Source organism: Pan paniscus, chromosome 3 (assembly GCF_029289425.2).
Source record: "Pan paniscus chromosome 3, NHGRI_mPanPan1-v2.0_pri, whole genome shotgun sequence".
In the NCBI taxonomy this organism is placed as follows: Eukaryota; Metazoa; Chordata; class Mammalia; order Primates; family Hominidae; genus Pan; species Pan paniscus.
This window is the reverse complement of record NC_073252.2, coordinates 88,471,670-88,497,918: the sequence shown is the minus strand read 5'-3', so window position 1 is coordinate 88,497,918 and position 26,249 is coordinate 88,471,670. Positions and strand designations below refer to the sequence as shown.

At 37.1% G+C, this 26,249-nt stretch overlaps 1 protein-coding gene across 6 annotated transcripts in view; it reads right to left on the bottom strand.

Moving 5' to 3' along the window:
- CCSER1 (coiled-coil serine rich protein 1) overlaps positions 1–26,249 on the bottom strand; it is a 1,490,059-nt gene that overhangs the window by 1,133,270 nt on the left and 330,540 nt on the right. For all 6 annotated transcript variants that reach the window (XM_055111625.2, XM_034958922.4, XM_003829898.4 and 3 more), the window contains one exon: positions 14,255–14,375. In XM_055111625.2, the coding sequence (XP_054967600.2) occupies positions 14,255–14,375 (121 nt within the window). The remainder of the gene's footprint in view (positions 1–14,254; positions 14,376–26,249) is intronic.

Sequence of the window (26,249 nt, the reverse complement as noted above, 5' to 3'; positions counted from 1 at the left end):
CCAGCCACTGCAAAAACATGCTAAATTGTAAAGACCATCAAGACTAGGAAGAAACTGCATCAACTAACAAGCAAAACAATCAGGTAACATCATAATGACAGGATCAAATTCACACATGACACTACTAACCTTAAATGTATATGGACTAAATGCTCCAATGAAAAGACACAGACTGGCAAATTGGATAATAAGTCAAGACCCATTAGTGTGCTGTATTCAGGAGACCCACCTCATGTGCAGAGACACACATAGGCTCAAAATAAAGGGATGGAGGAAGATCTGCCAAGCAAATGGAAAACAAAAAAAGGCAGGGGTTGCAATCCTAGTCTTGGATAAACAGACTTTAAACCAACAAAGATCAAAAGAGACAAAGAAGGCCATTACATAATGGTAAAGGGATCAATTCAACAAGAAGAACTAACTATCCTAAATATATATGCACCCAATACAGGAGCACCCAGATTCATAAAGCAAGTACTTAGTGACCTACAAAGTGACTTAGACTCCCACACAATAGTAATGGGAGACTTTAACACCCCACTGTCAACATTAGACAGATCAATGAAACAGAAAGTTAACAAGGATATCCAGGAATTGAAGTCAGTTCTGCACCAAGCAGACCTAATAGACATCTACAGAACTCTCCACCCCAAATCAACAGAATATACATTCTTTTCAGCACCACACCACACCTGTTCCAAAACTGACCACATAGTTGGAAGTAAAGCACCCCTCAGCAAATGTAAAAGAACAGAAATTATAACAAACTGTCTCTCAGATCACAGTGCAATCAAACTAGAACTCAGGATGAAGAAACTCACTCAAAACCGCTCAACTACATGGAAACTGAACAACCTGCTCCTGAATGACTACTGGGTACATAACAAAATGAAGGCAGAAATAAAGATGTTCTTTGAAACCAACGAGAACAAAGACACAACATACCAGAATCTCTGGGACACATTCAAAGCAGTGTGTAGAGGGAAATGTATAGCACTAAATGCCCACAAGAGAAAGCAGGAAAGATCTAAAATTGACACCCTAACATCACAATTAAAACAACTAGAGAAGCAAGAGCAAACACATTCAAAAGCTAGCAGAAGGCAAGAAATAACTAAGATCAGAGCAGAACTGAAGGAAATAGAGACACAAAAAGCCCTTCAAAAAATCAATGAATCCAGGAGCTGGTTTTTTGAAAAGATCAACAAAATTGATAGACCACTAGCAAGACTAATAAAGAAGAAAAGAGAGAAGAATCAAATAGATGCAATAAAAAATGACAAAGGGGATATCACCACCGATCCCACAGAAATACAAACTTCCATCAGAGAAAACTAGAAACACCTCTACACAAATAAACTAGAAAATCTAGAAGAAATGGATAAATTGCTCAACACACACACTCTCCCAAATCTCAACCAGGAAGAAGTTGAATCTCTGAATAGACTAATAACAGGCTTTGAAATTGAGGCTATAATTAATAGCTTACCAACCAAAAAAAGTCCAGGACCAGATGGATTCACAGCCGAATTCTACCAGAGGTACAAGGAGCAGCTGGTACCATTCCTTCTGAAACTATTTCAATCAATAGAAAAAGAGGGAATCCTCCCTAACTCGTTTTATGAGGCCACCATCATCCTGATACCAAAGCCTGGCAGAGATGCAACAAAAAAAAGAGAATTTTAGACCAATATCCTTGATGAACATTGATGCAAAAATCCTCAATAAAATACTGGCAAACTGAATCCAGCAACACATCAAAAAGCTTATCCACCATGATCAAGTGGGCTTCATCCTTGGGATGCAAGGCTGCTTCAACATATGAAAATCAATAAATGTAATCCAGCATATAAACAGAACCAATGACAAAAACCACATGATTATCTCAATAGATGCAGAAAAGGCTTTTGACAAAATTCAACAACACTTCATGCTAAAAACTCTCAATAAATTAAGTATCGATGGGACATATCTCAAAATAATAAGCACTTTCTATGACAAACCCACAGCCATATCATACTGAATGGACAAAAACTGGAAGCACTCCCTTTGAAAACTGGCACAAGACAAGGATGCCCTCTCTCACCACTCCTATTCAACATAGTGTTGGAAGTTCTGGCCAGGGCAATCAGGCAGGAGAAGGAAATAAAGGGTATTCAATTAGGAAAAGAGGAAGTCAAATTGTCCCTGTTTGCAGATGACATGATTGTATACCTAGAAAACCCCATCATCTCAGCCCAAAATCTCCATAAGCTGATAAGAAACTTCAGCAAAGTCTCAGGATACAAAATCAATGTGCAAAAATCACAAGCATTCTTATACACCAATAACAGAGAGCCAAATCATGAGTGAACTCCCATTCATAATTGCTTCAAAGAGAATAAAATACCTAGGAATCCAACTTACAAGGGATGTGAAGGACCTCTTCAAGGAGAACTTCAAACCACTGCTCAAATAAATAAAAGAGGACACAAACAAATGGAAGAACATTCCATACTCATGGATAGGAAGAATCAATATCGTGAAAATGGCCACACTGCCCAAACTAATTTATAGATTCAATGCCATCCCCATCAAACTACCAATGACTTTCTTCACAGAACTGGAAAAAACTACTTTAAAGTTCTTATGGATCCAAAAAAGAGCCCGCATTGCCACATCAATCCTAAGCCAAAAGAACAAAGCTGGAGGCATCATGCTACCTGACTTCAAACTATACTACAAGGCTACAGTAACCAAAACAGCATGGTACTGGTACCAAAACAGAGATATAGACCAATAGAACAGAACAGAGCCCTCAGAAATAATACCACACATCTGCAACCATCTGATCTTTGACAAACCTGAGAAAAACAAGCAATGGGGAAAGGATTCCCTATTCAATAAATGGTGCTGGGAAAACTGCCTCACCACATGGAGAAAGTTGAAAGTGGATGCCTTCCTTACACCTTATACAAAAATTAATTCAAGATGGATGAAAGACTTAAATGTTAGACCTAAAACCATAAAAACCCTAGAAGAAAACCTAGGCAATACCATTCAGGACATAGGCATGGGCAAGGACTTCATGTCTAAAACACCAAAAGCAATGGAAACAAAAGCCAAAAGTGACAAATGGGATCTAATTAAGCTAAAGAGTTTCTGCACAGCAAAAGAAACCACCATCAGAATGAACAGGCAACCTACAGAATGGGAGAAAATTTTTCCAACCTATTTATGTGACAAATGGCTAATATCCAGAATCTACAATAAACTCAAACAAATTTACAAGAAAAAAACAAACAACCCCATCAAAAAGTGGTCGAAGGATATGAACAGACACTTCTTAAAAGAAGACATTTATGCAGTCAAAAAACACATGAAAAAATGCTCATCATCACTGGCCATCAGAGAAATGTCAATCAAAACCACAATGAGATACCATCTCACACCTGTTAGAATGGCAATCATTAAAAAGTCAGGAAACAACAGGTGCTGGAGAGGATGTGGAGAAATAGGAACACTTTTACACTGTTGGTGGGACTGTAAACTAGTTCAACCATTGTGGAAATTGGTGTGGCGATTCTTCAGGGATCTGGAACTAGAAATACCATTTGACCCAGCCATCCCATTACTGGGTATATATCCAAAGGATTATAGATCATGCTGCTATAAAGACACATGCACACGTATGTTTATTGCAGCACTATTCACAATAGCAAAGACTTGGACCCAACCGAAATGTCCAACAATGATAGACTGGATTAAGAAAATGTGGCACATATACACTGTGGAATACTATACAGCCATGAAAAAGGATGAGTTCATGTCCTTTGTAGGGACATGGATGAAGCTGGCAGCCATCATTCTCAGCAAACTATCGCAAGGACAAAAAACCAAACACCACATATTCTCACTTATAGGTGGGAATTGAACAATGAGTACACATGGACAGAGGAAGGGGAACATTACACACCAGGGCCTGTTGTGGGGTGGGGGGAGGGGGGAGGGATAGCATTAGGAGATATACCTAATGTTAAATGACGAGTTAATGGGTGCAGCACACCAACATGGCACATGTATATATGTAACAAACCTGCACATTGTGCACATGTACCCTAAAACTTAAAGTATAAAAAGACAAAAAAGAAATAGCTAGTAAAATGAATAATGACACTAATGACACTAAGTAGAACAGAAGCATGAAAAAAAGTTTTCCTCCTGGCTCATTTGAGAGAAAAACATACATATAAATGAAGAGGTACTGATTGTGATAATCATCAGTGAAGAATTTTGCTACTTATATTCTTCCTTTCTATTATGTTGATTTATAAATGCTAATCATCTTAAGCATTATTTGCTTATAATGACATTCATATTTTTTAGATTACTAAAGACTACAAAAAGAACTGCATTTGAAAAAAAAAAAGAATGATTTCACAGTGTGTCAGATTCTAAATTTAGTAATTAAAGTAATTTAAAAGAAAGTAGAGGCCCGCGTGGTGGCTCACACCTGTAATCCCAGCACTTTGGGAGGCTGAGGCAGGCAGATCACGAGGTCAGGAGTTCAAGACCAGCCTGACTAACATGGTGAAACCTCGTCTATACTAAAAATACAAAAATTAGCCGAGTGTGGTGGCACGTGCCTATAATCCCAGCTACTCAGTAGGCTGAGGCAGGAGAATTGCTTGAACCTGGGAGGTGGAGGTTGCAGTGAGCCGAGATTGCGCCACTGAACTCCAGCCTGGGCAACACAGCAAGACTCCATCTCCAAAAAAATAAAAAAAGAAAAGAAAGAAAGAAAGTACAATTTATTCTTTTTTTAAATTGTCATCCTGGACAAGTTACTTAATCTCCATGTGCCTTTGTTGTCTGACCTGTAGCTTGCAGATAATAACAACATATAACCTTGTTGGGAAGATTAAATGGATACGTGTTTGCAAAGCTTAGATTACAGCATGGTGCCTAATATTAACTACATTTAAGTGTTACTGAATAAACCAATTTATTATTTTAAAGAATAGATTTAAACAATAGTTTACAACCCTAATTTATAAATTCAACACGTAATTATGCTTACAATGTAAAATTTCATCCTACACACACAATATTTCAAAAAGAAAATGATAGAAACATCTGTCCTTCAAAAAATACCTGTCTTTAATATCTAGTGAGAGAGAATGAAGAATATAGGCAATTGTAATTCTGTCTAATGAGTACTATAATAGAGGTGTTCAAATATTATAGAAACAGACAGGAATCAATCTGTCTACAAGTACTTTGATTTTTCCATCAATCAGGGGAACCCTTTAACTCAAAGAATTAAAAATATTAATGAATGTTTATTTTAGATACCCCTATAAAACAAAGAAGTAAGGTATGCTACTTCACATTTTACAACAGGCATTCCCAGACTTTTGCTCATTAGTATTTCACTGTGTTGCTAATGTTTGTTTCACAGTTAAGAGAATTAGCATGCAGCAAAACATAGCACTTTTCCAGGGCTGGCAATCAGGTTTCTAGACTTCAAGTTTTCAGATCTTTCTTTTCAATACTGATGAAAAAATTGCTGTTTTAATTCCCTGTGATATTTTCAATATTAATTATTCAAATGTTAAATATGTTAATATTAAAATATTAACAGTAAATATGCTCTATTCATATCTAATTTTTAAAAATTTGATAATGTTGGACAACTATCATGGTTGGTTCTACCTTCTAAATAAAAGAAAATGTGTTTTACCTCAAAAGTAAATAAAAATTAACCAATTCTCAGGTATTTTTTGAGTACCTACTAGTTATTGCTATTCTAAGTAAAATAGAAGATAAAAAAAAAAAACCAGGAAACATTTGTTGTAAAAGGGCTTAATCTACCAGAGGAAAAAAAAGATAATACTTTCTTTTAAAAATGGGCAAATAATCACATATTGTGAATAGGCAAATTTGAGGAAATATCTAAAAGCATAAATGCCGTAGAACATTATGTATTCTTAGAGATCCAATCCCTTATTCTTATGCCCAACTTCCTCATTCAAGAGATATTAAATCTGGTAGTTTTTATTGTGCTTCCTCTTGGTGCCCAGCATGATTCTACCTGCTTTACTTTGAAAACTGAATACTTTCACAATGACCTTACAAAGCAGGTGCTATTGTCTTTATTATATATATAAGAATACTTGACTTCAATAACAGTAGTACCCGCTCCTTGCTCCATGTCATCTAACTGCCAAATAGAGATGAGATGTTTCAGATTTCAAAGTTTCTGCTTTTTCTGCTAGTCAGTCTCCCCTGGAAGGGGAAAAGTAGAAAATCAATATTGGATTATATAGCATTTATTTATAGTATTACTAGAAGACTTATACTAAAACCTAAATTATAGAACACATTCAAATAAAATATCTTATATATTTGCAAATCGATTTTTTTCATGGGATGAGGTTAGCAGGGGGAATTGAAAGTTGGCACCATGCTTTTTCTGCACACATAAGAGCTACTTTCAAAACAATGGTGATGCACCTGCAATCTTTTTCAGTGATCTGACAAATCTGTATTTATAGTACTCTATAAAGAGTACAATGATAACTGTACTGCACTGGTGAGCTGAAACACTTCAGTCATATTACCGGGTTGTCCCAACTTATCTGAAAAATAGCATTTGTGTGCTCAATGTACAAAGAAGGGTTGTCAAACTAGATGCAAACGTTACAATAGGATTTCTTGCCTTGACAGGGTAACTGCACAAGGGACCAAATATTATGACTCACTAAGGAGCAATAAACAGCAGAGAGATAAAATAACAACACTGTCAATCAAGGGCAGCAGTTTCTCTGGGAATTTTTAAACATTCTTATTTTTCATATTAAAATCTATTGGTTCTTGACGTTTGAAAACCTTCTTTAGTTTTTTTTAATATATATAAACCAGCGAATAATGAGCTCATATCTTTCCAAAAGGTTGAATAGAGATGATAAAAAAAAAATACAGAAGATTGATGGCAATCAGTCCTTTCACAAGGTACCAGTAATACAGCATAGTTGACAAAACATCTAGCCGGCTGCCTTTCCACCAAGGCCTGGCAGTCAGAAAGGTAAATGCCCCCACCGACCCTCTAAGCTCTGTCCACCACTACCAGTGATTGACTGTTCCTCCGCAGCCCATGGGTTGTGCGTTATGTGGTCCTCCAGAGGGTAGGACCTAGGGCCATTTGAGCAGCGATTTCTGGACAGAGTGAGTGGTGAAGGCATAGTCTCCTAGTGGTGGGAGCTGTTGGCTTTCGGGAAACGCATCTTATGTAAGGGGAAGCAGCTGGAGAAGGGATGTGACACAGTTCTCTCACATGCAGGGCCTAAGGCAAGAATCCTGAGTGCCCAGATCTAAAGGCAATGGTACAAAGGGATAAATCCAGGTTATGTGAGCCCTGAAGTTTATGAAATCTGGAGGGATCTCAAAACACATACACACACACACACACACACACACACACACACACACACACGAGAAAAGAAGGAAAAATTTCCAGGATTGCTTCTAGGGCTTTATGTGGGGCCCACTGTAAAGCTGACCCCGGAAGATTAAATTTCCTCAGTGGTACAGCTAATGTATCCCTGCTACCAGGGTGAAAGGTAGCGGGTGGTGGTACCCGGTCAGAGGAGCTTTAAGGAGATTTAATTGGCTTTAGAGACTAGCAAATTGGCCCACAAGTGATCTTTTCAAAGGTCTCCTTCTGGGCCAGTATTCTGTAGTTCCCTAGTCATGGGTGCATGAGAGTCCTTTGCCCCTCTTTATGGGGGTATCCTCATCTTCCAGATAATTCACAAAAACACTACAGCCTCCCTGACTAACTCTAGAGTCCTAGATGGTGCTGCTTTCACAGCTGGCCAGCGATTTTTCACCCTCGAGGTTTTCTGGGCAGTCTGCTTAAGTTTCTCAGGCATGAATCCACATCTGTCCCTTGTGCTTCCAACTGCAGAGAACACATTTGAAGCACTGAATGATTCTTCTGAAAATCCACTATAGACTTGAGGTTAGAAAGTTTCTCCTCCCATCCCTAACTTCCTCCAAAAGCTGTGGAAGAGACCTATATTTAGGCAACAGCTTTCACCATGGAAATCTTATCTCCTCACTGATCTCCTCAGATGCTGTTTCCACCCTTGAGTTGACCAAAATCATGAAACACTAGCCGTTTCTTTTGAATGCCTGCATGAGGAAGAAGGCTGTTTCCTAATCATAGTATTATCCTGATATTTATCCTAGCCATGCCTCAGTATTGAATTTTTTAAATGGAAGAATTTGAAAGCACGAAGTGATGGAGGGTAAATGAAGGAAAATTGTTAGTAAAGAATCATAAGAATTTACATAAGAACCTAAGTGGAATTTACTTATATTGTGGACATTTTCAGTGAAAATCAATGACAATGATTCAGACAGGAATTTTATGCAAAGTGCATTTATGTGTGTGTGTGTGTGCATGTTACACTTATAGTTCAATTGATATAATACTCAACATAAATTAAAAGAATATCATGACTCTCCATTCATTAAACTATTACTAATTCAAGATAACATGTTAGGATTTTCACAATATTATATATTTAACATAATTACAATTAGTAATAAAGATAATTTCTCATTTTCATCCTTATTGCAAATACTTAGTAATGTATTATAAGTTATTAGTTTAATAACTATATTTAACTTGCCAAGGTTCATAAATACATATTGACACAGTTCTCTTTTCACATTTCTCCATCCTCAATGCCAGCAACCTAGTGCAAGCTACTATCAGCAATCACCTAAATGTTCTCACTGTAGCCACTCAGTCTATCCTCCATTTACTAATGTGCTGATAAATATTTAACTAGCTCTCCAGGGGAGGAGGAAAGTCCTTATTTATAGAATTTCCCAATGCTATGATGTAAATACACCCACCATGGCTGATTTCAAACTTTCACTGTGAAATCACTGAATCTAGAGCTGGGGAGAACTGCTATCAAATTGGCTCTCCCAAGTCGGCTCCATTTCACCATTACCCCAACCACATCTAATTTGTTCTCTATAACAAACAAAGAGAAAGTTTTCAAAAGGCAAATCTAACCATGTCACTTGGCCCTGCTAACATGATTTGGCTTCCTTTTCCTCCCACGAGCCTTCCTTCAATTTCTCCACACTCCCATCCATCACAGAACACTTTAAGAAGCTATTTTGTTTTTTCAGTTAGTTAACTAATAGCCTGTGGATGTTAGCTCGAGAGTCACCTCCTCAGGGACGTTTTACCTGACCTCCTTGGCTATGTTACAACTTCTTACTACAGCCCTTATAATGAGATACACGTCTACATTATAGCCACAGCTACACTTTTGCATTTTTTTTTTTTTTTTGAGACAGAATCTTGCTCTGTCACCAGGCTGGAGTGCAGTGGCGCAATCTCAGCTCACTGCAACCTCCACCTCCCGGGTTCAAGTGATTCTCCTGCCTCAGCCTCTCGAGTAGCTGGAACTATAGGCGTGCGCCACCACGCCCAGCTAATTTTTGTATTTTTAATACAGAAGGGATTTCACCTGCTTTTCAACACAAAATCCCTAGCACTATGCAGAGTGCCAAAAACAAAGCAGACACTGAAGAATTACCCATTTTTGATAAATTAACAAATAAACATCTGCCTAAAAGCATAAATAAATATGTTCTCCTGAAGATTGTTAAGGAAAATTGGGGATCAGCTAGTAATATTATTCTTTGATGTGTCTCCAATATAACTACAGAGTTTGTGTAACAACTTTAGAGAGTCTAAAGAGGTGACCTTAGAGAGAGTACTTAACTGTTCCAAATCTAACATATACTATTCATTCAGATAAATAAACAAAAAGAGCTGACAAAACTTTAAGCCTGTGTGTTAAGTACCCTCTAAGAATAAAATAGGTTAGTGTTAGCAATTCTTTAAAAATGAGACGTTTGTACTAAATGATAATGTCTGTTACCTTTCAGAAGGAGCTTACAGAACCTACTTCATGACAAGAAACTGAAGCATTACAAAGAGGTATTGAAACTTGGAGTGAATGACAATATGCTTAAGTAATGCTTCATCTATGCAAGAGTAAACAATAAATCAAATCTATTCCTAAGGTTAGATTTATTTATATAAAATAATATAAAAATTTGGAAATGGACAAAGAAGTAATAGAATAATTTTTCTTTTACCTCTGCATTTCTAACTTTACAATGGTCACAAAAATCCCTTCATTCAGACATTGAGTTATGGTATGTACAGAATATTTGCATTTCAACAAGCATATTTCTAAAAAAGTATTAATACAAAATATAATCCAAAGCCAATCATGGTTATTCTTTCATTCTCTTCAGAGTTTGAGTTCTATGTACATTTCATGAAATGCTCATTTACACAGAACTGACTTGAGAAATGTAGAGTTTTGAGGAACATGCTGAGTGTAGCTGGATATTTGGTTATACTTTTAACAGTAGGATTTTTATAAATTTATAATTCCCCTCTGTATGTCCATGTGTGCCCATTATTTAGCTCCCAATTATTAAGTATGGATATGTGGTATTTGATTTTCTGAGTTATTTCACTTAGGATAATGACCTCCAGCTCCATCCACGTTGCTGAAAAGACATGATTTCACTCTTTTTTATGGTGTATATATACCACATTTTCTTTATCCAACCATCTGTTGAGGGCACTTAGGTTGATTTCATGACTCGACTATTGTGAACAGTCACTCTCAAAGCTTTGACCCCAGCATTCTATGCTTATGATTACATATTTGAAAATTGTACACTCTTTTTGGATTACATAGATTATTCTATTTTTAAAAAAGTTTATCCTTTCCATGGTATTCTGAGTTACATACCAAACTAAACTCAGAAGTGAAGTAAAATCCCCACCTTTGTTTTCTGAATTAAGATGAATTTTAGATATTGCAGGAAGTGGAAAGCTCTGGTCCTCTGCCACTGTAATGAGCAATGTAGCTTTCCTTCTTAACGATTTAGTTAGTTTCTCCCTATCACTTGCTATGCTGAAAAATTTATACTTCATTCCTAGTAGGAGTTCCTAATTCTTGTTTCTCCTTATCAAATGTCTAAAAACTAATAAATACATGAGAATATTTAATTAAAAAAGTCAAAAGTAAAATATTTATCATCAGAATATAACTAAACATTGGTTAGATAATACAAATATCTCAGTCATAAAATGTTTCTTACCTTCTAAAGTGATGTAATTATATATTACATATTCTTTCTTATGTACAATCTTACATATTCTGAGATGACTATTTCAGTTATTCTTAGCAATGAATTCACTGGGTTCTGAATCAGATGACTCTATGAATCCTATATTTCAAAGACTCAATGATTTATGAATTTATATGTGAAGACTGTAAAATTCAAGGGGAAAATTTACTTAAAGAAGTAATTCTTCCTAACCACTGTGTTATACTGCCTCTCAATAGCACACCCAGAACAAATAACATAAAATAAAATTAAGTAGGTAAAAAATCATTTAAAATAAGAAATAAAGATACATGCATTATATTTCAGTATTTCAATATTTATGATTTAAATATAATAAAGAATTCTGACTTTTAAAATTAATGGTGATAATAATATTATTACCTATATGGAACATTCATTATTTTGACACCTCATCTATCTCTGCCTTCTTTTATCAGTATCACCAGTATGTCAATTGTGGAATCACCTTTCCCCTCTAAATTTCATTCTGTGTTCCAGGGCTTGTCATGCAACATCAACAAATTATCTAGTCAATCGCCACCAAATACTTTTGGATCTAGTGATTGTTTCAGAATTGCCATGTCAAACAAGCCAAGCTAGTCAAAGCCAATCCAATGATGCTCATATCTGGGTGTTTTTTTTGTTTTGTTTTTGCTTTGATTAAAAGGAATGAGAAATTATCTCCTTCCACTGGATTTGTGGAGAAAACGAAAATCAATCCCAGTGGCTGCTGAAGGCAGCAATATCACCACTAGAGGAACCTCCCAGAAAATGAAAAGCCCAGACAGAAGAGTCAAGCAAAAAAGATGTAGATAGAGAGAATGACCCTTGATGATATCATTTGAGAACCAAAACTGTACTTGAAGAAATTGCTACCTTTGTACTTTATAAATTACATGAGCCAATAACCACCAGCACTATTGATTCTTTTTTTCTGAAACCAGTTAGCGTTTGGCTTCTGTCACTGGCAAACAAGAGTTTTGAGTTAATCACTGTGTTTGCATTTGTACTCTGTTCTTGCCATATGTTCACACCTATCTTTTAATTCTCAAAATAACAGTGTGAGGTATGTAGGACAGAAACAATTTCCATTTGATAGATGGCATCATTAAGATCATAACTGAAGATATATTTTAGGAAATATTTAAAATATGGGATATATATACCTTCCAGGTCTGCTGAAATAAGAAAATATAATGGAGACATTAATCAACTAATTGATAACTGATTGAATATGAGATGTGAGGAAGAAAACATACCAAGATTTTAAAAAAAGAAAAATGATGGTAGCTTTACTTAAATATGGAACAACTTGAGAATTTACGGAGTACTTAGAGGAGATTATTAATTTGTTTTCAGACATATTTACAACAGACTGAAGATCCCAAACCTGAAAATCCCAATGTTCTAAAATCTGAAACTTTTTGAGTGTTAACTTGACAATCAAAGAAAATGCTCATGTTCCATTTCAAATTTCATATTTTTGGATTTAGGATGCTCAGCTAATATAATACAAATATTGCAAAATCTGAAAAAATCTGAAATCTGAAACACTTCTGCTCCCAAGCATTTTGAATAAGGGACATTCAACCTGCATGACACTTCGGTAGGATGCCTAGTTAGACAAGTCTGATGAACAACTTTAAATATTACATTTGCATTCAGAAGAGCCTTCATGAAAAGAATATATAACCATAAGTCACCCATAACGTTGATAGCTGAAGCTATGGAATGGTCAACATAACTAGAACTTTATGGATTATTAGATTTCAGGTCCTTTCTCAATATCATTTCACATAATACTAACAAAGAGAGTGGTGATATCACCCTAAATAAAAGATAAGGAAGTGTGTGTGTGTGTTTTGCAGGAAAACACATTTGAGCTTTCTAATATAATTCAATTGGCAAACATGATGCAATTATCTATTAGACAAAAATGGCTTTTGGAACTTAAAAATTAAGACTATATGAAAAGCAGTTAAATTATCTGACTTTTAGATTGTATTAAAACTGAATTAAAATCATTATTTTCTAAATTGGTCAGTGTTTCTTCCTTCTATAATGAGAATATTAATACTGAATATCTTCATGCAATCAAATTATACATTGCCCTATTCACAAACAGTATCAAGCACAATTATGCGTTAAGAGCTTATTATCTAGTAAAAAGACATACAAGAAGCAAATAACTATAACACAGTGTAATCCAATGGAGAAAAATGGTAGGTACATCAAGATATATCTTCCGCCTTACTCCTACGGTGGTCAGCCCAAAATCCTTGGCAGCCCCTTATATCACCTAATCACTAACCTGAAACCTTAAAGGAGGCATGATACTATTTCTCACTGAAAAATACTCAGCAGGTTTTTTCCTTTTCATGTATTTAATATATAAGCAGAAATCATCCCCATTTATTTAATATTTGACATCTACATAAGCTTACATTTATCATCATGAACTTAAGCCTCTTTAGTCATTATAAGAGTACAAGTTTATCATTTATATAATAGAAGATCCAATTTTAATTTAAATTAAAGCTTGAACTGTTTAAATGGAAAAAATATGAAAACACCAGAATAGTATAAAGTTCAAATTTGTTCTAATTTAGTAAAAATATTTTAAAATAATAACTTACATTCCTTATAAAAATGCAAACCAACTTTAAAAACTTTATATTAAAAACTGATTTTGTTTTATATCATTAAAGCCTACCGCTTATATAGTAAGCAATCCAAGAACAGTGTACCCACAATCACAGAGTAGGGAAATAAAATACATCAGCCTACTTGCCCATGTCCTTAAGATAAGGTAACAAAATGAAACTTGAATGACACATGGTTCAAAGACATGAAGTTAGGAGACACAGAAGTTATTCATTAAGATAATATAGAATAGATGATTTTTAACCCACAAAATTTATTTCTTCTTTCTTTATACTAATATTAACACATTTATTATAAATCACATTTTCTTATCAGTTATCTAATTGATTTTACAAGGCCTTGAAAAATTAAATGAACAACTCACTGTTTGGAAGGCTCAGGAAATTCTGGTTCTTCTCTTTTCTTCATTTCTATCGTTGGTTCCATAGGAGTAAGAACTACTGCGGCACATGAGACGACAGAGTGATATGAGTCCTCCCGGCAAACTGTTCAAAAAAACCGAGGAATTGTAAATGTCAAAATTATTTATGAACTAGTCTCACTTCTCCTTTTTCCTCTTTCTATATTTAGTCTAATAAAAGATCTAATTCTAATAAAACATTAATTATTAAATTATCCTTAAATATTTTCTGCTCTAAGTCTTTTCACTCACTAGCTATATGACCTTGGGCAATTTTTCTTTTTTAAATCCCAGGGTGGGAAAGGTATTGCCAACAGTTTATAGTCCTTCTCTAAAAAAGCTTTTCATCAAAGAATGAAAAGTGTGCAAGTTATAGATAAACAGTTAAATGAATCTTTGCAACATGACCACACCTGCTAAGTCAGCATCAAGATCAATAAACAGTGCATCACCAGCACCCTAAATCCTCCTGTGGTACCCCTTCCCAAACACTACTGGAACCTCTGAACTTAACCATTATCATCATTTATAGAACCATAAATAAGTTTTGCCTATTTCTGACCTTTACACAAATGGGATCATATTCTTTTGTGAGCATATTCTTTTCTTGTTTGTTTGGTTTTGTTTTGTTTTTTGAGACAGAGTCTCGCTCTGTCTCCCAGAGTGGAGTGCAGTGGCATGATCTTGGCTCACTGCAACCTCCGCCTCCCAAGTCCAAGGGATTCTCCTGCCTCAGCCTCCCAAGTAGCTAGGATTACAGGCGCCTGCCACCATGTCAGCTAATTTTTGTATTTTTAGTAGAGATGGGATTTCGCCAGGTTGGCCAGGCTGGTCTTGAACTCCTGACCTCGAGATCCGCCCGCCTCAGCCTCCCAAAGTGCTGGGATTACAGGCATGAGCCACTGGCCAGGCCCCTTTTTTTTTTTTTTTTTTTTTTTTTTTAGAAGGAGTCTCGCTCTGTCACCCAGGCTGGAGTGCAGTGGCATGATCTCAGCTCAACACAACCTCCGCCTCCTGGGTTCAAGTGATTCTCCTGCCTCAGCCTCCCAAGTAGCTAGGACTACAGGCGTGCTACCATGCCAAGCTAATTTTTGTATTTTTTAGTAGAGACGGGGTTTCACCATGTTGGCCAGGATGGTCTTGATCTCTTGACCTCATGATCCGCCCACCTCCACCTCCAAAGTGCTGGGATTACAGACATGAGCCACTGCACCCGGCCCACGCATATTCTTTTATGTGTTTTTTATTTCATTCAATGTGTGATTATAAGATTCATCTATGTCTAGTAGTAGCTGGTTCATTCTCATAGCTGTGTGGCTTTCCACTGGTGAATATACCACAATTTATTTATGCATTTCGTTAATAATGAACACAAGCTATTTTCAGTTTGGGGCTATTTCAATTGTCTATGAACATTCTTGTACTTTTTTAAACAGTGCGCAAACATATTTATATTGGAAAAATATCAATAAGCTGTAATCGTTTCTAGGATATAGTCATGTTTTATGTTCTGCTTTAGTAGTCACTGCCAAATACAACTCAGAACTGTCTGTACTAATTTGCATTACTAACAATAGAGAAAGAGTTTCAGTTGTTTCACATCCACACCAACACTTGGTTTTGTCACTTTTTTCTTATTAAAGTTTTAATATTATATTAATTTTCTATTGCAGCATAAAAAATTAACACAAACTTAGGAGCTTAAAACAATATCCATTAATCATTTCATAGTTCTAGAGATCAGAAGTCCAGATGGGCTCAACTGGGTTCCCTGATTAGGGTCTTACAAGGCCAAAATCAAGGTATCAATGAGTCTGGGCTCTTATCTAATGTCTCTGTGTGAATAATCCACTTTCAGACTTACTCAGGTTAACAGAATTTACCTCCTTCCAGTAGCAGGATTCAAGTCTCCTTTTACCTTGCTAGCTGTTGTGACTAGGGACCACTCTGAGCTTCTAGGGCTACTCACAGGTTCATGGCCTATGGCCCATCCATCTCAGCAGTGGGGAACATCCTTCACATTGAAGCCCTCTCATGCTTTAAATATCTCTGATTTCTTCTTCTGCTACCAACTAGGGAAAAAACATTCTTTCTGCTTTTAAAGGGCTCATGTGAGGCCTACCCAGATTATCTCCTTTCTGATTAACTGAAAGTCAACTTATTAGTAGCCTTAATTACATCTGCAAAATCCTTTTTGCCAACTGATAATCACAGCAGTGATGCCCTATCATCTTCCCAGTAAATAAAAATTAAGGGCTGGAGTCACGTGTCATCTTAGAATTCTGCCTACCAAAGCCATTCTTTTAAGTGTGTAGTGCAGTATGACATTGTTACTTCAATTTATATATTCCTGATAATGAATGAAATTGAATATATATACTGTATATTCAGTCCTCTTTTTACATGGTTCTAATATGCAAAAACTTCACTTACATGATTTAGTTAAATAACATCAGTTACTCCCCAAAAACAGGGTTCAAATTGAAGTTCACATGGTATATCAACTGTGAGTAATTGTATAAAGTACAAACTTCCTTACTAGCACTTCAGTACACAAACCACTATGTAAATAAAAGAGGTACATCATGATCAGTGACACACACACATCACTTCTTTCAAATTCTGTCAATTATTGATAACTAGGCATTACTTATTCAGTTCAAGCACATAAATAATAATGTGTACTTGCATTGCTTCCTTGTCTCCCCGTGATTAATTTATGTGACATTTTATAAAAAATAGACCAGGTAAGGAAAAAATTTGCCAATGAAAATGAAAGTAGAGAAAAGAAATAAAAACTGATAGTGAAACCCTGTCTCTACTAAAAATACAAAAAATTAGCCAGGCATGGTGGCATGTGTCTGTAGTCCCAGCTACTCAGGAGGCTGAGGCAGGAGAATTGCTTGAACCGTGGAGGCTGATGTTGCAGTGAGCCGAGATCAGGCCACTGCACTGCAGTATGGGTGACAGAGCAAGACTGCACCTCAAAAAAAAAAAAAAAAAGAACACGGAAAGTGCTGCCTGGGCACGGTGGTTCACACCTGTAATCCCAGCACTTTGGGAGGCAGAGGCGGTGGTTCACACTTGTAATCCCAGCACTTTGGGAGGCAGAGGTGGGTAGATCACAAGGTCAAGAGATTGAGACCATTCTGGTCAACATGGTGAAAGCCTGTCTCTAATAAAAATACAAAAATTAGCTGGACGTGCTGGCACGTGCCTGTAATCCCGGCTACTTGGGAGGCTGAGGCAGGAGAATCACTTGATCCAGGGGGTTGGAGGTTGCAGTGAGCCGAGATCACACCATTGCACTCTAGCCTGGCCACAGGGCGAGACCCCGTCTCGAAAACAAAATGGATACTGCTGATGTGATATTTGAATCAAATATAAAAACTGAGTACAACAAACAGAAACACTCAAGTTTTAATTACTCCATTATTTAATTGCACTTAAAAAGTTAATGCATAAAAAATTTTATTCACATATAAATTTTATAAAGGTTAATTATGGAACAGCAGACAATTATAATGTAATATAAAAAACATGAGACAGTGTCAAGCCATTCCATATTCAAATAGATTTGCAGCATCCATGGGTTGAAAAATCAATAATACATTTTTCCCGATTATTTCCAACCATAGATATAAATAACAGTTTGAGGCAACAACATAAAAACCTATATGCGAAATTTGCTCTTCTGTGAAAACAATTTTTGTTGTTAATGTATTGCATGAAGTGCAGAATATTCCATCTTAGGCTTCTGTCACTAGAGAGTGTCAGAGCAAGGATACCTGGAAAATAAAAGTCCCCATTTGTTTCTAGACAGATGAGGCCTTTTGGCCAAGATCAGGGTCACTAAACAACTACTGGAACTGTACTTAGTAGAAGTCATGTATCAGCAACCATCAGTTGATAAGAAAAGGATGATTCAGGCCTGAGAAATTAATGTTTCATTATACAAATAGGGACTTTAAAAGAAGAAAAAATACTTGATAGTCACAAAAATTGCTTATCCTAAAACTTGGTTATAAGCACTAGTCTTATTTATTTCTAGATAGTTATTAAATATATAAACACCAAAATGAACAAGCCTTCCAGGGACCACTCAGTCAGAAATCTGCAAACCTCAGGGCAGAGTAGAAATCATTTTTAGCTTTGAAATGAAGTAGTCTGACCTTGTCATGTAACCTTTTATTACACCACAAAAACTATGCTATTACAGGAAATGACTTTCTATTATTGCTGTATTCCCTAAAATGTTTCTTCCAGATTCATAATAAACTGAGATGCAAAATTTAAACACTAAAATTTTAAATTACTCCTTTTCTCCAGTTTGACTACATCAAAATAATTTTATTTAATTACTGAATTTCTATCGTTTTATTTTTTAATTTATAAAATCATTGTTAAAGCATAAAAAAGCAATATATTTTATATTTTAATAAATTTCGCAAAACTACCAAGGATTCATCAGAGAGGCATTTTTGTCTTTCATGCAAAATTAAAACATTTAAGTGACTGAAGGTGCCTAGAGTAGTTATAAGTAATGTGTTTTTGATATTCTTGTATTATATTTTATTTATACATATTTATTACATTTGAGATCACCACTCCAATTCACCAAAATAGTTTACTATTAATTGGCAAATTGCAGCCTTAAAAAAAAGAATTTGCTTTTGACTTGGTAGAGTGTTCACTTTTCCATTTTCTGTTCCAAATATCCAGGATCCATGTATCTACCACATAGCAACCCGCTGATAAAGCTTAACCTAGCAAAAGAATACCTTATTTAACAAACATTTAAATGACAAGATAGACACAATTCTGCACTAATTGTGCGTTTACTCTTACTGTATTGTTTTTACCCTTCAGAAAAGTTCTATGGCATATTGTTATTACTGTCCTTGCACTTTTCAAGGTCACACAGCTTGAGTATAGAAAAACCCGAATTTGATCTATTTCTCGCTAGTCCTCATGCTATTGAACATACTTCATGCTGATTCTCATTTAAATATATCAACTGCTCTGAAGTAATAGTGTAAATGTAATAGTTTATCTTTTTCAATTGTTTATACTCAATAATATGCCTACATCTGAATTCTTTATTCTAAGAAAAACTGTGAAAACATCAAGCAGCCTGGTTTTACAACCACATTATTTAAGACTGTATTTTGTACAACTTTATTATTTAAAGCTAATATCATCTTGAGATTTTTTTAAGATGTGAAAGAATTGCATCAAAATTATCAATATCCTAAAGTAAAAACTTCTTAAAAAATAATCCATATCAGAACATATCACAACTTTGACTCATCATACAAATACTTTGGGTTCTAAGCTCTGTCCTTCAAAATGACTTATAACAATGGTTTTTCTATTGTTCCACTGGAGAATGAGTGTTTTGCATTTGTTTTCCCATTAGTAAACTATGAATAATAATCTTGCACTTGGGTTGTGGTGATGATTAAATGAATTAATGCATGTAAAGTGCTTAGTATATCAGGAAAATGATATTCTTTTAAAATGTTAGCAAATATTATTTATAACTGTTTTACTTTACGAGATGGTGTTTTATTATTTGCCCAAGCTGGAGTCTGGTGGCTATTCACAGGTGCAATCATGATGCACTACCCCTCAAAGTCCTGGGCTCAAGCGATCCGCCTGCCTCAGCCTCCTGAGTAGCTGGGACTACAGGTATACGCCACCATACCTGGCTGATTTGTTTGTTTGTTTGTTTGTTTGTTTTATATGTCAACTTGGCTAGGCTACAAGCCCCAATTATTCAAATACTAACCCAAGTGTTGCTGTGAAAATATCTTCTCTACATGTAAAGTCCATAGTCTGTTAGCTTTAAGTGATATTATCCTAGGTAATCTGGATGGGTCTGAGTCAATCAGTTAAAAAAGGCTTAAAGCAGAGTTGAGGCTTCCTGAAGATAGAAATCCCATCCTTGTCAAAAGTTCCTCCTGCTCTGCCTGATAGTCAGCTCTACATATTTTGGACTTACCTAACCGGTCTCCAAAATCACATACATTGATTACTTGTTACAAAAACAAATACACAAAAGAAACTTCTTTATATCTTTTACTGGTCTGTTTTCCTGGTTGATAAATACATAAGTAACAATGACATTTTGGTATTGTAAATACCAAAATGAACCAGTAAATATTTACTGAACCAGTAAATATTTACTGAACCAGTAAATATTTCCTTTTAGTGCCTATACAAAGTTTTTTGATGAAATTATATTAATCCAGAATTGAAAGAAGAAATGAAAAAAAAGAAGCAGATAAGATACAAGTCATTTCATCATTACTGTAAATAGTACACATTGAGCAAAAGCAGGCATATATATTCATTCCTTAGTAGCATTAATTGAACTATTCCATATCCAGACACTGTAGTAGGTGCTGAACTTGTGAAGATAAAACATAAAACATTTGCCTTGCAGTAACTTAAAGTGTAGTAGGAGATTGTACCATTTAGGAAGTGTAATCATAAAAGCCAGCCAAGTAAAGTAACTGGCAGGATCAAAACAGTAGGACTGCTGCAGTCTTGTTCACTCCTGTTACTTAGTAGAGTGCCAGGCACAAAAGAGGCACTCAATAATCTTTGGTAAATGAATGAGAGACTGAAGAAAAGTGAAGTGAGGCATGGGGGAAAAGAAAAGATGCTAGCCAAGCATAGGAAAGAGTGTGCTAAAAGGCATTGAGATATGAGAAAATGTTATATATAGAGAGAGAAATGGAAATAATTCAATGTGATTGGGGCCTAGACAAGACACAAGAAGTTAAGGGAGACTGAGCTGGAGGCATAGGTCATTGGCAATACCTTAAACACCTTCTAAACTTAAAAACTTAAAAACATTAGTATTTGATCCTAAAGTTAATGGGAATTGATATCAATCATTAAACAAAGAGCAACATGATCAGCTTTATATATTTTAAAAAATAGCCTGGGCAACACCTAAGTACAGGAACAAGATTGAGTGAAACCACTGACAGCACTATTGAAATAAACAAAGTGAGAAATGGTGAGGGCTTCTTATTATTTGAAGTAGCAGTGTAGTGGACTAGAGGGGAAAAAGTCGAGTGCAGAGTATTCAGAAATGTTAACACTTCATTTCAAATATATAGTCACAGTCTATATCTACTTATTTTCTTTATTAAGATGAAATACAATTCTCAGCACATTACAAAATCAGAAAATACAGCCACAGTACAGAAGGGTGTGAGAGAAGAGCCATCAAAAGAAGAAAGCAAAGACCTTCAAATTATTAGGAGACAATTTAGTTTACAATTTAAATTTAAAAGTATTCTGTACAACCATATTATTTAAGGCTAATATCATCTTGAGATATTTGTTAAGATGTGAAGGAATTGCGTAAAACTGTCAATATCCTAAAGTAAAAACTTCTTAAAATATAACACAGAAAAACAGATGAAAATAACTATACCCTGGAAACTCAGACAAAACTATAAAGTGTAAATGAAAATATTAAATTTGGTCAGGCTTACCTCATATCACCCAAATTCTGGTAATTTTGTCGCTGTGTGCCAATAGTAACCTTTCATTTTATGACAGATGGTTGGAATATATCAGGTCTATTATAATTGAAATTGCATATTTTTGACCCATTTAATCTCAGTTTTTTCTTGCCTTAGTTTTTGAATAGTTCTTTTCACAAATATTTCATTGTGAAATTTTTTTCTACAATAAAAGTGAAAGCTCACAAGTGATAGAGAAAAATAGCAAAAGTTATGAACTCCATTTGTAAGCTTACCTATCTTATTATTAAAACTCAAAACACTTTAGTATGTTTGGGGCTGGCAAAAAAGTGTCCTTTACTTCAAACATAAGCTGATATAGCCAATGGTGTTCTTGAATGTCAAACATGAAATAAGCATTTATAAAGTCCCTACTAATTGTAAAGTAAAACAAATTATGAATAAAGTGTCATTTATTTTAATAAATAGAAAATTAAGTTAAAATGTTGTCATTATGGTGGGCGCTAATCCAGTACGACTGGTGCCCTTTTAAGAAGAAGAGATTACAACACAGACAGACATAGTGGAAAAAACATGAAAGACACAGAAAGAAGCCATCTAGAAACCATCAGGAGAAGATGTCTAGAGACACAGAAAGAAGCCATCAGGAGAAATCAACTCTGCGGACACACTGAATTTGAACTTCTAGCCTCCAGAACTGTGAGATAATAAATGTTTGTTGTTTAAGCCACCAAGACAATAATACCTTTTGTTATGCCAGCCCTAGCAAACTAATTTAAAGAGCATTTTAGGGGGACAGAATTACTTTTACTAATATTAATAATTAAATAAAAAGATCTCAGAGTTCTACTCCAAACTCCCACCTAATGGCTGAATCTACATTGCTACTACTCCTATCCTCTCCCATTCCAAATATCTCTGACAGATGTCCAGTTCATACTTCAATAATTCTAATGCTGGAAAATACGTTACCTTGTCATTATGGTTCCCTCCTTCCCAATGTGACATAAGCTTTTAGTGTATTTAAAACTAGATCGTGTATAGTTGTAAGAATTTGCCTGTGTTTATATCTGTATCTATATATATGTACACACGTACACAATCTATCTATATATGTAGATACACATACACATGTATGCATATATAACATATAATATATACTATAAACACATACATATGCAGACAATAGATAGCATTAGAAAGAACAGAGTCACAAACAATTATTATTGCTGATAAATTAGCTATTAAAAACTTTATCAGCATTTTCTCCATTGCACAGCCACCATTTAGAGCAGAAGATGCTACCTAGGTTAAGTGGTTTTCAAGCTTCCATAAAAAGCGATGTGTGAGAACTTTAGCACCACTGGAGGTCTGTGAAGTCCTTCATCACTGACAAAAATTCCATACATAATATTAGAATGGCATCATCATCTGTAGTCTGCTCCTTCTAAGTAGTTCACATAGAAGGTTTATGACTTGTTGTTCATTAAAGATTTCATTTTAATATTGGCAGGACCATTAAAACTTATTGTGGCAAGGCCAGGCATGGTGGCTCATGCCTTTAATCCCAGCAATATGGGGAGCTGAGGTGGGTGGATCACCTGAGGTCAGGAGTTCGAGAACAGCCTGGCCAAAAGGGTGAAACCCTGTCTCTACTCAAAATAAAAAAAAATTAGCCAGGCATGGTGGCACACATCTGTAGTCCCAATTGCTCAGGAACTGAGGCAGGAGAATTGCTTGAACCCGGGAAGTGGAGGTTCCAGTGAGCCAAGATGGTGCCACTGTACCCCAGCCTGGGCAACAGAGCAAGATTCCATCTCAAAAAAAAAAACTTATTGTGGCAGACTCTATTTTCTAAAGATGGCAGCACCAATATACATTCTGATGGCAGCAGTGGTCCATGTGGAGTGGTGGCTGTGAAGATGCTGGCTGCAGTGTGGGAGGTGTAGCTGGGGCTGTGCACTCCACGGAGCAGGTGGAAGGAGGAACAGGTGGAGGCCCTGCCCCCTTACAAGTTGGAGGGGCTCTCCTAGGAGCTGCAGCAAACCAGCTGCGGCTATGGACTCAGGAATTCCTGAGCTCTTGAGGGCCCAGGAATTCCCCTGATCTCAGCAGGCTCCTGCTGCCTGAAATTTCCCTGATTCTGGTGCCCTCTCCAATTTTGGAGCACAGTTGTGACAAAGCCTGGGCAAGGCCATGACCCTGCTGGGTATGCACATGCTCAGGGTGGCACCGACACACCAGAACCCTGCTGTCTCGAGCCCCTCTGGACTTTGGGTGCTGATAAGCATGGGAGGGACGGCAAACGGAAGGTTGGCATGGGTCTGTGGGCTGTGGATGGCAGGTTGATGATGGCAGAAAGCAGATAGGCTCCTGGGTGGAAAGAGGTGGGTCCCTGGTGAAGCCTCACCTTTATGCTAGGGATGGCCTGAAGCCTGGGTGCCAGGCTGCCAGTTGCATGGAGCAGAGTGAAAATTATGGTGCCTTTTCCGGGCCCAGCCATGGCCACCCATGGAACAATCAGCACACACTTCCTCCTCTTTGAAGCCCATAAAAGCCTGGACTCAGCCAGACTTGTAGAGACATTAGGACAACCTGCCTGTGGGGAGGAGCTACCCACTGTGGGTCTTCTCTCAGCTGAGAGCTGAACAGACATCTGGATGATCTGCCTGTGGAAAGAAGCTACCCACTTCAGGTCTCCGGAGAGCTGTACTGTAGCTCAATAAAACACCTCTTTGCCTTGCTTACCTTGCAGTTGCCCATGTACCTCATTCTTCCTGGAAACAAGACAAGTACTGGGGACCTGCTGAATGGCACAAACAGGGCTGAAACATGCCCCCCTAGTCAGCATGTTGTGAGCACGAGAAGAGGAGAAGAAAAAAGAGAGAAAAGAGGAGAAAAGTTGAGGCCCTTTGGGGAGTTCAGCTCTAAGAGTTCCCTGAGCCAGGGCTCTTACACCCTATTTGGCGTTCTGCAGTTCCTGGGATCTCCAAGCTGCTGGGTGACAAAGTGTTCCCTGGTGCCTGCAGTGGAAGCCACTTGCGGTACACCTGGTCCAGCCATAGCCTCACAGGGAACCAGTACCTGTGCCAGCACCTGGAGCAGCCCGCCGGCCCCAGCCAGTGTGCCTTGTTGTACACAGTGGCCGGACCCTGGGATCACTCGCTTACACACTCCTCACCGCTTCATGCCTGGCTCACCATTGGCAGGCATCGGATTTGAGCCAGTAGTACAAGCCAAGTGCAGACTGCCAGGCCAAGTGAGCAAATCAAGTCCAGTGGTCCTGAGCAAAACTTGGGCAAAGGCACCACCAGCCACAGAGATTTCTAGCTGGCAAAGCAACACCCTGAGGATCCTATGACATTTTGGGGGGCTCATCCAGGATCTGCAAAAGGGTGAGTAAAAGCAAACTTGCTGCTTTCTGTCCTTTTTTTGGGAATCCCTAAACTCCACTACAACCAAACTGAAAGAAAAATGCCATGCCTCTGTTGGCCAGTTGAAAGTGACTAGCATAGCTGCTGGACTTAAGACATGAGGACAGGCTTGCTGGGGAGGACACTGCCAATCCCCCATCACCCTTGGGTGTTGGGAATGTTGGCTTTGTTCCAATCCAGTTTCCCTTCATGGAGGTCTAGCCATCATGTGGGATCAGAAGGAGGTCCTGGGGCAAATGAGGGTATCTGGCTGAGGCTATATCTCAGTGTTATCCAAAGGCCTCTGAACTAACTCCAGTCCCCGACTGCCTGTTAGGGTGTCAGCACTAGGACCTCCAGTCTTTCCTATCATTCTTTCTTTCTTTCAAGGCTGTCGTGGCTCCTATCTCTTCTTTATATACAATGATAAGAGTGTTGTTGAAAAGTACAGAGATAATAATACCGGGTAAAATAAGCACTTGGCTTGGTCATCAGAAGTGTAAATCAGAACAATGTGATGTCTATCTATTCTTAGAAGCAAGAAGGATGTAACAATTGAGAGTTTTCTTTCCCCTGTTGAAGGAACCCATTTGCACAGGGCAAAAAAGGATTTTTCCCCAGGCACCTTCCCCACCCCTGAACTTAAATCATTCTTTTGGGAGGCATCTTGTTAGGCCAGGTCCCCAATTCCCAGGACTCCCTTTCTTTCCCTTGTTTGCAGAGGACCTGGTCCCACAGCTTCACCTATTCATAATAAGGAAGCAAGAGATGGGCTGCCCCACAAGTTTCTGGCTGCAATTTGGTGAGGCCACTAATTTAATGGGTCCATACACCCTCCTGAGGCATTTTTTTGTCCCAAGTTTAGTTTTGAGGTCCTTGAAAGAAAAACTAGAAGTGAGAGATCCAAAGGCACATGACAGTGAAGTTTAGGGGGCACGGCGCAGGTGAGCATGACTAACTCATGCCAACTAGGCCCTCCTGCATCGTGGATGGAGGTCATGCTCTTACCCATGGCATGGATACGGTCTAGGGAATTCAAAG